Below are 14410 nucleotides of genomic sequence, written 5' to 3'. Positions count from 1 at the left end.
TGTACATCAGAAATTACAAAAGATAAAAATTATTGTTCTATAGGAAAGGGAATTATTTACATATGTATTTTACTGCCCCGGAAGCATCCTAGATCTTTGTGAGGAGACAGGAACAACCCATGTCATCAATACTGGCTAAAAAATTGTTCCATATATCCAGAAATAGGGAAGGAAATTATTTATCTATTTCCTGTCCCAGAAGCATCCTAGATTACCATAAGGAGACAGGAATAACCCACATAATCCATACTGGGTTTGAGAAAGACAGTAACAGCTATAATACAGTTACAGACCCCACCACCAGCATCACCACCTTACCTCCAGTACTGAGTGGAAGGGGGTGTTTTGTTAAGAAGGTTTGGAGTCTCATTGTCAGTCCGTTTTCAGAAACTGTACTTTCCTAAGACAACACAGCTTTCAAAAAGGTGATACACAAAAGGAGTGCACTGGTTTTAACATCACTATACATGATATCCTTTGAGTAGTGTCATAAATAAATTTTCAGTATAAAGGGAAAAGATCCCTGGCTACAATGAAGAATTAATTTGTCTTATTACACCACATATTTGAATGGCTCTAGAGCTTTTCTTAAATCATACGGTAATGACCACTAGATTATGAAGGTTAGAACTTCAGCAAATCTCCTCAAGTTTAAAAGAAGTCATCACTGGAAAAGAAATGCTTGATTTTTGCACTGCTACAGAGGCTGAGCAGAATTTTCTGTAAAAACATATTTTTTCAAAGCATTTTACATTCCAAAGGAACTTCTAAAAAGCAAAACACCAAAATGCAAACACAAACATTGAGTAAATGCCTCCTACACCATATTCTATCCATCTTAAATCTGAGCCCAAACCGATTGCAGTGTATTAGGAGTTTTACCGTTCTCAGCAAAACCCATTTCTCTTGTGTGGAATTCATTGGTGATAGAAGTTGGTCACAGACATGGAGAGGAAAGCTAAGACTGAAGAATTGCAGGAGGTCCTGTTAACGTTGAACAACTAAGTGACAGAACAGCAGATGAAATTTGGAGTGAAATGATCCTGCCTGAGGTCAAAACCAAGCAACTCTAATTTTACATATACACTGATAGGCTCTAATTTGACCACCACTTAGGGTAGTGTAATTTTCAGTTCTGTGAAAGTACATGTTCAATGCTCGGTAATAGTGAAAAAGCAAAGCAAATGTAAGAAATTCTTAGGAAAGGAGAGCAACACTATACAGCTATGTTGGCCACAGCCTGAATGCACTATCTGATTCTATTTTAACCTTAAAAAGGATATAGTAGAACTAGAACAGGTTAAAAGAAAGGCAACAGAATAATTAAAAGCAGAACAGGTTCCATGCTGGGAACAGTTAAGTAATCTAGAAGATGCCAGTCTTTAAAAAGAGATGATAATGGGAAACATGAGAGATGTTTACAAAATCAAGTGAAACAGAAAGGGTAATGAAGAATGATATTTTTCACAGCTTCCCTTAGTACTACAATTATTACAGAGCTTAAACCATCAAAAGGTGACACATAAAGGAATTTGAAACGCATCAAGTTGTGGATACTAAAGGATTTACCTGTGTCCAAAAAACAATTAGACAAATGAATACTAAAATAAAAAGCTATTAACAGCTTTGAAACATCACCCCCAGGTTTAGAATGGCCTTTAGCCAAACTTGCAGACAGCTGGGAGAATATACTAAGGAAATATCACTATACATCTACCTTGCTGTTACAACCTTCCCTACAAATCTTTTATTGGTAACCAGAGACAGGACATTAGGCAGAATTGGGATGGCCATTCTTATTTGCCTATGTTGGGCTTCCTAGTAATTTTTTTTTTTTCCTCTCCTCTGTGTGTATGTCCTTGTTCTGGATGTTTCAGTTTTCATCTGACAACTTCTACACTTCAGAAGGCAAGAAGCACCACTAAGTAATCTAAATTGCTTGCTTAGTAAAGTATTTCTCCTTTGGTTGCATGTATTATCAAATTCAGTTCAGGTAAAATTTATGTCTAATTCTTTCATTCACTTCAGCACTAAGATTTACCACATTTGGCATTCATTTCTTTCCAGTGATGCAAAGCCTTACTGAGACACATGACTGAAAAACCATGCAAGCAGTATGATTTTGCTATCAGTATCTCAACCTTAAGAATATTAAAATTTGGAAGTCATTACAGTATATAAATTTTAAAATACCCACCTTCCTAGTCTTATTGATGATGTAGCTTGTCCAGATCCAATTGCGTTTTAGATGCCCGTAAAAGCTGGAATCCAGACCTGCAGCTCCTAACCCATCTCCAGGGATAGTTCCATCATCAACCACCTCTCGACTGCCTCTAACAGAAAGAGTAGCAAAATATACAGTTATTATTTTGTAGGGAGTGCCTTCTCAGCTGCTCTTAAGTGATGTGCATGCAATGTGCAGAACTCTCCCCTTGCCCTGCCAATTTAGATAGGGCTGGGCAGGAAGAGGAGAGAGATGCTCCTTCCCTTAACCCTATTCCAGAAGTGGCATGACAATAATGCTTTTCCATTAAGTTTTAATCCCTGACACTTAATGACTGAGCTTTCAGTTTAAAGATTACACACAGAGCAACTTCATTATTGTTAATTAAGTTCCAATGGCCATGTTAAACTCTGTTCTCAGCACTATTCCTGCCACAGAACTAGAGAAAATACCTGCTCAGATGAAAAACTTTCTCAGGACAAGTGTGTGGAAAATCTTCCACAGGAATTAAAGGCAATCATAATCCTTTTCTACATAGACTGTCAAGCATTGGTCTCTCCAGTTTTCTAACAAATACATTAAAGCTTATTTAAATACACATACAAGCCAGAAAAACAATGCACTGCAATTCTCTCCCTGGAAAGAGGATGAAGCTAACAACAAATGTAATGGATCAACTGGTACCCTTCACAAATGAGCTATTTAATTATTAGTGTGGTGTTACAGTACAGAATGGGAAAAAAAAATTTTTTTTTTTCCTTCTTTATAAATACAACACTTCCCAAGAAATCATGGAGACAAACTTACTTCCTCAAAAAACAAAATTAAATAAATAAATAAATAAAAATCAAACTATGAATGAGCTTTGTATATGCAGTAGATACCACAGCTCTGACAATCCAGTAATAACACCAAAGAGTATTTCTTAAATCCTGTTTCGCCTTATGAAAGACTTTTTGAAAGCTGTCATGAAAAAATTATTTCAGTTAAGCTTTCAATAGACAACTCTTTCATTATAACATTACACCATCAATTAAATCCAAAACCTGTCTCTTGACCTTAAAGATGTTGCAGTCATCTCCAGCCTAACTGCAAGTAAACACCAGATATCCAATTTAAAAGATTTCTTACCATACAATGGAGACCATATGTGAAAGCTGACAAGTGGATCGAACAGAATTTTTTTCTGTCAGCAAGGATCAGTGGAATTAGGTTCCCTCAACTCCATTAATTTTTTTCAGATAACTTGATATATCTACCTGTAACACTGAACTAACTGAAAATACTTTTAAACAGACTGTTTATTAAAACGTAACAGAATATTGACAAAACTAAACCACAGTGCACAACACAATATAAAAAGTATAACTGGCATTCTGTATGGCTGTCACAGGTTGTAAGTATACGATCCTGTCAAGCATTCTGGTTGTGATTAGGCAGAAGATGAAGTGCTCCAGAGATCACTTCCAGATTTCACCAATACCATATTAGAAATTAATCTGTAAACAATGTGCAGCAAAGTGCAACACAGAAGGACAGAATTCAGAATGTGACACTGGGAGCTACTGAAGCTACAGGGTACTTGAGGTACGATGATACAAAGCACAGGAACAGAGAATCTGTAATTTTTTCCTTGCACTAGGAACTTGTACTTAGGAAGCACTCCTTCCCTTTCAACTTTGCTTTCTCCAAGACTCTTGCAACACACATCTGTACTACTTTGGAAAGAAATCCGAATCTGTTTTTCCCATTCCTCTAGCATAAAAATCTGCTTCATAGGCAAGTTAAGAAAACCGCCACAACACCCAACTGAAATGCTAGAGACTTAACTGCTTTTGCTATTGAGAAACATCCTCAAAACCAGAACAGCTCTTTTTGCCCGCTCTATTCAAGCAACAAAGCAAGGATGAATATGACTTACGTGGTATATTCCAGCATTGCACATTTTCGTTCCAGATTGTGTTTATCCACTGCTGACTCTTGTTCCATTCCTGTATCTAGTGCAGTCTCCTCCCCTTGAAGATTACTTCTCTTTGAACGAGGACAGCGGACAACTCCTAGACATACAAATGGTTTTGAGTATCAGCATGAGAAGTAAGACTTCAACACATTTTCAATCCACCTGGTTATGGCAAACTACCGCTCCCAAACAGTACTAACCTTTTTACCACTTCTCGATAAAACATGCTACCTTCTCACAGAGGCTAATGGTGTTAAAATTAACTTCCAGTAGAAGGCACTAACTTGTCCAAAATTGTATTCAGGGCAGAAGTAATGGGAGGCTGGTACCCTTTATAAGGAAGAAAATTCAGCAGTTCACCCATATCTACCCTTAAAGGTCTTTTCCAACCTAAACGATTCTATGATTCTATATTCTAGGCATGGATCCCAGCCTTTTCAGATACTCAAATGTGGCAACAGTCCTCAAGAAATGATGCAGCAGGTTGTGACTGCTGAAATACAGTGTGAACATTTTGCATGTCTGACACCTTCATGTTGGAGATACGTTTAGGATATAGCAGAGTATTCACATGATGGTTTTACAGTAACAGAACTCAAAGGTAGGAAAAACCCCCCAATTTCTGGCTTACTGCTGCTTTTTGGCTGCCCATGCTACAAAGACAATAGGCCAGGACTAGATCTCAGGCAGGTATCTGATCTAGAGGGTCAATATAAATCTAAATCCAGCACAAAGCAATTTTCCCCTCACGGCTCAACATGGAAAATACTTCACTGGAATACAACAAAGCTTTCATAAATATGCAAACTGGTGAAACAACATCATTCCCATATTTTGGGAGCTAGGAGTAATCATGGTTCAACTAGCCTGCAAAAGCTGCAACAATCACAAACACGCTACCATTTGACAAATGTGTAAGGAGCCTTTGCACATAACTGCTTCAATGCAAAAGTGAGACAAAGTTACAAATAGATCCTTTTACCTGGCTGACTAAATTATAGTAATACAGAATACTGTTGTCTAACGTTTCAGGAGAAATCTCTTACCTCTATTTTTTTTTTTGGTTTTTTGATAATGTATACTTGTTGTAGTCATATATCCTATTTAAAAATGTAAAAGGACCAAACACAAAAATAAACTAAAAAAACCTGGGGTGCATAAACTCCCTTAACTTCCACTTCTCATCTAACTCAAGCTATCTATCAGAAAGTTTAGCAACATTTTCCTAAGAAAAAAGGATCTCTGTTTAAACTGGTAGAGAGCTATGGCAAAAATATTCTAGTAACTATTTTCAAAAAGGCTTTTTCATAGCTGAATTAAAATCTTACAGGGCTATTACCAAATTTGATACTTCTAACAGGACAGCAATGTTTTTCCTTTAACACTGCTCTAAAAATGTCAAATGGATCTCAACTTCATAGAATTATATGGATAGCTTTTTTTGATGCACAAGGTGACCAGACCAGAAAAAAACAACATTGGAAGCGACAAAACTGAGCCTGCCTCAAGTTTTAGGAAAGGAGGAGGAATTGTGGTATAAGAACATACAATTATACCATACCTAATGGTGTGTTAAGGCAGACACACTGCAAGTCAAACCAGAAGTTTTCCACATCCTGCATGGTATTCAGAACGTACAGACGTCTCTCAAATGGGCGGCTACTTTGAGCCAAATTATAGTGGGGGTCACAGATAGTGGTATCAACAATCACAGCATTTCTCTTCATATACACAAAGACCTGTCAAATACAGTCTATTTCAGGCTGGTGGGTAAAAATCATTGAAACTGCCTAATTTACAGGACACACAACTTGATTAAGTTTAGGACTGCTTAGCATTTTCTCAGTCTTTGCTGTTTTGAGCCAGTACTCTGATAGAAGACACACCCATCCCCACCCTATTGCATTGTATTCCCAAACCTCCCTTGCCAGTGATCCAGAAATTTTGTTTCCAGATTTAGAACAGCTTCTTTTCCCCCTTGAGCACAGGATATTCCAAGTTTCCACAGAGAGTGACTCTTTCCTACAAGCTCTCATTCAGGATTTGAATAGATGTGGTTTGGGGCCTAATTATCTTTCTTATCCTCATAAGGTATATGTTGGGACTGCCTTCTCCTTTGCATGTGCTCTCTATTTATGAAAAGATGCGTACGAATGTCATTATTTCACTCTGATTGCTGACTTTATTGTGTCAGACATCCAATGCCTACACCTTGATGGAAAAGAATGTGGCATGCTCATTTTCTGTAAAGCGTTGCCAGTCCGGAACCTCCCAGATCATTATTGCATGCAACGTTCAGCATTATACATTTGAGTAGTATCTTTCCAGACAAAGAGCTAAAGGTTATCTACACAACTTGCAGCATGTCACTCGGAGGTTTGCATATACATCCAAAACATCAGTATCTTACTTAACTACTTAAGGTCATTACAAACCCCAAATCTTGCCTTTATTTCACTGGACAAAAACCATGAAGAATAATGGCTAAATTTAAAAAAAAAAATTACCTGGTCTTTGTCTTGAAACTTCTCTGTTGGGCCAAACTGTATCAGTCCCATATAACATAATCTTTCAAGGTTTTCTACCACTGAAAAGATGTACCTCCTGCAGCAATATTAGGAGTATTACAATTAGCACTCATGAAAACAGTAAAGATGATGCCAGAAAACATGCCATTTTCATGCAGCAACCTGAAGTTTCAGGAAACCACTGCTTTTTTGAAATACTGAGTTTTACAGTTTCTGAAGTGGTATCTTTGTTTGAATTGTTAGCCTGTGGAAAACATACAATATCCCAAAGCTCCAAATTTCCTTTCCTCAAATCAAACACAATATTTTAGCCAAATACTAACTAAAATTTTGCTAGCAAAAGAACAAAATTAGCCAGAAATACAATACGTAAAAATGAATTAAACAAGGTCAGAACACCAGCAGATCTGCAGATAATTTCATGTTACGAAAAGAAGACATGAGTAAGAAAACATGACTGCTAAATAGGGGCTGCTAAGTCTTGACATGTGTACACATAAAGAACTGGGCAACAATCCTTGTAGTTAAGGTGGTTTAGAATTATTGCTCCAAGAAACTGCTTTCAGTTGCTTACAGCTTTGGCAGAGCAAGAAGTGCAACATCTCCCACAGCGTATATCAACTTACATGGCAAGATTCTGGAAGTTGCAGGAAAATTCTGCAAGATCTAGTTTCTGAGAGAGAGTTTGTAAAAAAAATTAGTTTTGCCCACATTTAACTTCACTAAGATCTAAGTTTTTCTGTGCAGTTAAATGGGAATTGTATTTTGGCAGGAGTTTTCTCTAGGGCTCTGAAAGATCATTTGACAAGCCCAGAAATATTGAAGCAAATTTGCCTGAGTTAGAAATTTTAGTGAATGGGGGGCAAAGAGACAACATGGTTATATGTCATACTGTTTTGCAAAAACCTATCAGATGGAGCCTGCAGATTTCAGAAAATAACATAAATCCAGTTTCCTTGTTACTAAGATTTAGCAAGTAATAGCTTAGGAATTGCAAACCTGAGCTGACCACAAGTCTGGACAGCTGATATTGTCTAACACTATTCACTCACCAAAGACATGTTTGCAGGTTTGCAAAATGTTGTATAAGCCTCCAACCATCCAAATCCATGCCATTAGCAATGACTTTCTGGGGAAACTAACACGGTGCTGTTGATTCCACATACTCAAATCACTTCCCTTTAATGCTGTTTTCCCTTCCTACCTTCAGTCCAATCTCAATTTTTAAATCTCCTAGATGAGGAATGGCAAACAATGGCAGACATGCCACTGACAGCATGAGTAGAAATTGAATGGTATGCACAAGAGACAAGAGGCAGGAGCTGGGAAAAGTGGCATCTTCTGAAAGATTTAGGAAGGACAGCAACATTTACTTTCTTAAATTCTGAATTTAGCAGCAGTCAGAAGTGTGTTTTATACAGAAGTAACATCCTGCTGATGTTATGAAGGACAGAACCTCCTAGCTCTCAAACACTGCCTGACAGCATGCATGAATATTGTTTATTAGTTTCTTATTACCTTCTATATGGGAGAGAAAAATACAACTTGGCACACTACCCTTAGAAGATCGATGATCCTTGTCTTAAGTAACAAAGTTCTTTGATACAAACAGGAAATAACTGAGAATACATTCAACCACTGTTGTTTCCTCTCTAGAGCCATTTACTTTGACTCATCTGCTTACCTTTTGTAGAGAAGCTGCTGTCGGACTGACCTTGGAAGAAATCTGATCAGAGTGTGCTTTTTTAGTGGATCATTTAAAAAATCTTCCAGACCATCCACCTAGAATTATTTTAGAAGTTAATCAAAATGCAAAATATAACTATCCTTTGAAGTATCAAGCTTTGCTACCAGAACTGTCTTTTCTAAGCAAATGTTACTGCTTTTGTAAAATGCTTAAATGTTACTCTTGTTAATCAACAAGGCAGAAGATTCAGTGAGATTATAAAAAGCTCTTTGCAAAATATTAGCTTAAGAATTTGCAGTATTACAGGGCTATGCATTTTTTTCAGTGTGGCTGTAAAAGCAGCTAACTTTTCTGTAAAAGACTATGAAGAACTAAAGTGTCTACTCTCTGATGGCTAGTTTTGTTAAAATAGACTAAGAGGATATTTGTTACGGCTTATAGGTATAGTTGATATCATCAGACTTTAAAGTAAAACAAATGTGAAACAAAAAAGCACTATACCTTGTAGCTGACTTGTACTATCTGAACAAAGAGTGAGAGAGGAAAGCAGAGAAGAATGTCACTAACAAGAGCCCATCCAAATCCAAACTCTCTGTGAACTGGGAGAGGAGGGACATAGCGCATCCATGACACATCATCCACGTACACTAGGAACAAGAGCTTAGATTCAGACAGGACAAACCTAATCGTTATACTAATAGTTTTACTGTGAGTCTTCAAGCAGAACACATTTGGCAATTCATAGTCTGGAAATCTGAAAATCTAAAATGACCTGAAAATTATCTAAACCATTCATTTTCAATCTTTTTTGAACTAGACTTTTACCTTTCTTTCAGTGTTGAACCATGACAAGGCCTGTAGTTAAGTCAGGATGTGCCACTTCTTACCTGTTTGATTAGACAACTCTGCTTCGGTCTCCTGTGCAGAGATTTCAGGATTCACCACAGTTGTCCTAATTTCTAAGGTCCCATCTGGTTGCGTTTCAATCACAGATACAGTCTCATCCAGCCCTTGTTTGCTCCCTTTTTTCTCACCATCACTACCTCCTTTTTGCTGTGTTCCGTTTAAAGGGTGTCCATAAATTAAGTACCAGAGGAACATGTGGACCATTCTTAAACGGGGCATTTTGGGAAGAAAGCCAAGAGAACGTCCAAGTCCTGGAACTGGGAGGGAAAATTAAGTAACAAACAGAAATAAAAAGAGGATTAGAACATGAGAAATAGCTACCTCTGCAAAACTGATGTGAAGAAACTGGAAGGCAAGATGGGCAGTTGAAAGCAAATAAGTTACAAATATTTAGTAAAGAAGTAGTAGTGAATACAAATACTCCAGTTCACAATTGTAAAAAAAATAAGCAGCTAAGAAAACATTGGGTAGTGAGATTGCTTTAACGTAAACCCATTTTTTCTTCTATAAAAGAAGAAAAAAAAAAACCCAACCCACTTGCATCTTAGGAGACCCCAACACCTGAAAGAGATTTTTAATAATAAATGGGAAATGGAAAGATGACAGAAAAAACAAAGTTAGCTGTACCTGTAACAGGGTGATAATTTTTTAGCTGCGTTATGCCCATTTTTTCATCAGTTTTTCTTGCCCGACTATTATTATCAGTTTTACATGAGCTTTCTTGCATTTCTCCTGAATCAGGCACTGCCTCTTGCCTCAGGTTTTCTTTCTCAGCATGGTCCACGGATGTTGGTGTCTGGGGAACTTTAACCCTGTATTAAAACCACATAGCATTTTGGTAAAAGTTAAGCAGAATTCAACTCTTCTTCTTTCCTGACTTCAGGAGGTATTCAGCATCTTGCTTCATCTTTGTGCTTCCATTTCTCTATTGCTAAAGAAGAGATTTTTCTGTTCTTTGCTTACTTTGTGTTTATTTCCTATGCATATTTTTGCATGTACTAGATAAGCCAAGTTCCCCACAAGCCATCCAAACCATCACTGCAACTTGCCTGTTTGCTGTGCTTGAATTGGAGATTCGGAAACGCACCTGCTCAATGGCACTTTTTACAAGGGGATCATTAGGACTCACTGAAGGATGCACAACAAACTCTACCTGTTCAGAGCAGCAGAAAACAAACAAAAGGTATTTATGGAGATATTGGCTCTTAATCAGCTGCATAAATTATCAGGCAGTTAATTAACAGTAGCCACGATGGATGACTCCTATGAAGATTTAATAATTTGCAGAATATGAAAGCTTTTGTATCAGAAGTCCCGTTGCTAGTTTGTATTAAGCGGAGGCCAAACCGTATGGTCTCTGTACCAATAAACAGTTAATGTCATTTCTACCAACCTCAGTTTTTTGGGTTTTTAAAATATGAAATACTTGGGGAACAAACACTTCAACTTGCAAATATTAGGCTGAAAGGGATAAATGAAAAGCCAAACCTCCTAAGACCAAACTAATACATATTGTTGCTGAAAGTACAATTCAGATTAGCAAGATTTCGTATGTGTTTTCCAGTAATTGTGCAGAAGGTAATTTTCAATAGATTCTCTCCCTGCTCATGAGCATTTCACACTAGAGTTACAATAAGAAGTCTCAGCTTTACAACTACAGACATTTTACTTCCATAAGCCTCATTAACAGTGCATTTTTATTTTTAAAAAAACAGATCATGTTCTATAAATTTCAACTCAGAAGCTAACTTCGGATTTCTCATATACTCTTGACTTTCAAAAGGGGATTAAACAGAATCGTGTAGCAGCCTGACAGTGCAGAGAGAGAACCATGAACTGCGTAACTGATAAGCAGCAGAACCTCTCAGAAGGGAGATTCAGAGACTTTGATCTCTGGACTATTTCTTGGTTTCACAATTATCTGCAGCACAATAATTGAAAGCACTGATCTGGTTTTCACAGTCGCTTAGTTTGGGACATGTAGCTTCTGGGCAGCTTGACTGTGGGTTCCGCTACAAAAAGTAAAGTCATCCATATATTTCAGTAAAAAGGCCCGAAATATTTTGGTAAATCAGAAGGCTGCGAGAAAAGCTGTTTCTGCTGCCAGGGTTTGTGCGGTCACCTTTTTACTAATGCCATCTTGAATGACTGTAGTACGATAGAGTCTGAGGAGTCCTTCTCGCGCAAGCTTCTGTACCAGTCGTACGATAGACTTTTTGCAGCACTTAGTGGAGACACCTTCTTGCTTCTCTTGATCCATGACCATTTTCTGAAGCCTAAAAGATGCAAAAACTATCTTGCATTTTAAGCCCAGCAATGTTTCAAAGTGCCTAAGCAGTTTGTTAGAGGATGTGGAGTGAATGGATATTTCCCTACTTCTAGCAGTTACCGCTGACTTTTCTTTTGCTGTAGATAACTGGTAACTTAGCTTTAAATTTCAGCTTTATTTTCTTTGTAATCAAGCTTACCCTTTTTAGGTGAGGACTGCTGTTCTGATGACAGCAAATTCTGAATGCCAGATTTCTCTGTGTATGGCTACAGTGCAATTATAAATCCAGCCTCCCTAAGGTCAGGAAAACCTACAGCTTTTTTACAGTGGTGATTAAACATACGCAGTTTATATTTCCACTTGTGAGCTCAGTTCAGCTTGGGGCAGAAACAGTTTACTTAGTGGTGTTCAGAGCTCAGAAACTAGACATGCACTCACAATATAGATACACATATCCGATCACTTGAAGCTAGCTCACTTCTTCTCTTGTAGCAGCCTGCAGGAGCACACTCACACCCTACTCTCCTAAAGCCTGTTTTCATGCTTTTTTTCACAAATGCCCCAGACCCTATTTCTGACTCTCAATCCTGGCGGATTGACTCTTTCAATCTGAAAAAAGATATGAAAGCGTATTAAGGGAATGAGGCAATAAGGGAATGTACACGTGGACTTCAAACTTTTTCAAAAGAAAACAACATTCTGGTAACTAACGTAATTGGAGTGACAACACCAGCAAATTTCCTTGGCAGAGACTGGGGAGGGACAGAACTTTCACTGGTGCTGGGGGAACCTGTAAGCTACTGAAGGGGACACTTGAAATATCTTCTGAGCCTGCACTTGGATGTGACCTGATCAATCACTGATGAAGCTGGTGCCAGAAGACAGGGCTCTAGTCTCACAACACTCCGCAACTGAACTAGGTGACAAAAGGTTTCAAAATTCTCAAACGAAAGGAGAATAAGGCCCACATTTCTTACTAAATTCCTGTATCAAGCAGCCCTGTGTGTATTTACATGCCAGGATCTTATGTGCTAACACAGAAGATGGATGATGCAATCATACTTGCCAGAACAGAGCCCTGCTAATTTGGAATCTGGGACTCCAGGAGAACATCAGAATTTCCATTTCTCTATGAAGGTGAATCTTAAAAGGCTGAAAGATGTTATAACATTCAGGGAAGTATCTTTAGTGCAGACAAGGCAAGTCATGAGATGATGTAAAACCATCCGACAAAATTGCAAAGAAAAGTAAACTTTCAGCACCCCACTAGGATCCTAGTGACAAATGATGACTGACATGAATATAAGAGTCTCTATAATGAATGACAGAATAACACAGGAACTATTTTTGAAACCATACAGAAATAAAACTTATGCAAATGAAAGAATCCTCAAGCAGGGAAGTGCTGTATCTTACTGGCACAATGTGAGAGGAAGAAAAAAAGTTCTCTGATCTCTATTTATGGGCCATATACCATACAAAAATTCACTTGTATAATTATCTGTACAGAACTATTATTGCTTCCAAACAGCTGATTAATTTTTAAGATCCACTATAACTGCAACCCTTCCCACTTCCATGTGCCAACATTATAGCATATAGTGCCATCAGGGACAAGAAAAGCCACCAATGGAATAAGCACATGGCATTGCTAAAGCAGTGCTTATGCTATCAAAAGACATCAGGCCCCCAGTAAGCTGTTTTCAGACAGACTCACGTGAACAAGCTTTCAATTAGCCGGAGGTTTCGAACAGCTTCCACAATGAGATTTCGGCGCTTCAGTAGCCTGTATGTTTCATGAGATCTCTCCACTGCTGCAGCTTTGGAACGCTTTTCCTTCTTTTGGCCACAGGTCTTCTAGTGCACAGTGTGGACAAAATAAAAATTTGACACAAACTATTCAAAGTCTTCAGCCTGATGCTGGTTACTCAAACAGTAGCCAACCTCAGGAATTGAGAGTTTTGATGTATTCATTTGTAACAAGCTGGTCAGATAGGGATTATCTTTTATGTCCTCTTTACAGGCAGGGAACCAAGGCAGAAACTAACATTTCCATGCAGGCAGATGCAGAGATTTATGCACTTTCTTTGCCTATCCCACATTCTGAGCCATTTGGACTTGAAAGTTTTGGCCTAGAAAGCTGGTAACTGCCTTAACAACATGCTGAGTCCAAGCCAGCATATCCTGTCTCTCAGAAAGGCTTCTTGTCCCAGGCTCAGTCCTGCAGCAGTGAGGCTACACAGCTTTCATGCTGAAACCCATTTGTTCCTCCTGGTTTAGAGTAGACAGACCAAATAATATGCAGCACTTGTGTGCACAGAGGGACGTTAAGTCATAACAGGCATTAAGCTGGTGAAGGGTCTGGAGCACAGGCCTTATGAGGAGCGGCTGAGGGAACTGGGGTTGTTTAGTCTGGAGAAGAGGAGGCTGAGGGGAGACCTTATCGCTCTCTACAACTACCTGAAAGGAGATTGTAGTGAGGTGGGTGTTGGTCTCTTCTCCCAAGTAGTTAGTGAAAGGACAAGAGGAAATGGGCTCAAGCTGTGCCAGGGGAGGTTTAGATTGGATATTAGGAAAAATTTCTTCACAGAAAGGGTAGTCAAGCATTGGAACAGGCTGCCCAGAGAGGTGGTGGAGTCACCATCCCTGGAAGTGTTCAAAAAACGGGTAGACGTGGCACTTTGGGACATGGTTTAGTCTAGTCTACCCTTAATTGGTTTAGTGTGGACTTGGTAATGTTAGGTTAAGGGTTGGACTGGATGATCTTAAAGGTCTTTTCCAACCTAAACGATTCTACGATTCTAAGTCAACACAGGGAATTTGGAGAGCACCAGGG

General features: G+C 38.4%; 1 protein-coding gene across 3 annotated transcripts in view; it reads right to left on the bottom strand.

Annotated features, from left to right (window-relative positions):
- Window positions 1-14410, bottom strand: part of GTF3C1 (general transcription factor IIIC subunit 1) — a 44227-nt gene that overhangs the window by 16652 nt on the left and 13165 nt on the right. For 2 of the 3 annotated variants that reach the window (XM_075718330.1, XM_075718332.1), the window contains exons 11-22: window positions 13292-13431; window positions 11428-11581; window positions 10355-10458; window positions 9933-10117; window positions 9287-9562; window positions 8901-9046; window positions 8397-8494; window positions 6692-6788; window positions 5746-5923; window positions 4146-4281; window positions 2198-2333; window positions 319-400 (exon numbers count right to left, since the gene is read on the bottom strand). In XM_075718330.1, the coding sequence (XP_075574445.1) occupies window positions 319-400; window positions 2198-2333; window positions 4146-4281; window positions 5746-5923; window positions 6692-6788; window positions 8397-8494; window positions 8901-9046; window positions 9287-9562; window positions 9933-10117; window positions 10355-10458; window positions 11428-11581; window positions 13292-13431 (1732 nt within the window). The remainder of the gene's footprint in view (window positions 1-318; window positions 401-2197; window positions 2334-4145; window positions 4282-5745; window positions 5924-6691; window positions 6789-8396; window positions 8495-8900; window positions 9047-9286; window positions 9563-9932; window positions 10118-10354; window positions 10459-11427; window positions 11582-13291; window positions 13432-14410) is intronic. The other variant, XM_075718331.1, reaches the window with a different exon arrangement.

Source organism: Pelecanus crispus, chromosome 11 (assembly GCF_030463565.1).
Source record: "Pelecanus crispus isolate bPelCri1 chromosome 11, bPelCri1.pri, whole genome shotgun sequence".
Classification (NCBI taxonomy): domain Eukaryota; kingdom Metazoa; phylum Chordata; class Aves; order Pelecaniformes; family Pelecanidae; genus Pelecanus; species Pelecanus crispus.
Note: the sequence above shows the minus strand (reverse complement) of the source record. Positions and strands in the feature narration are given on the sequence as shown.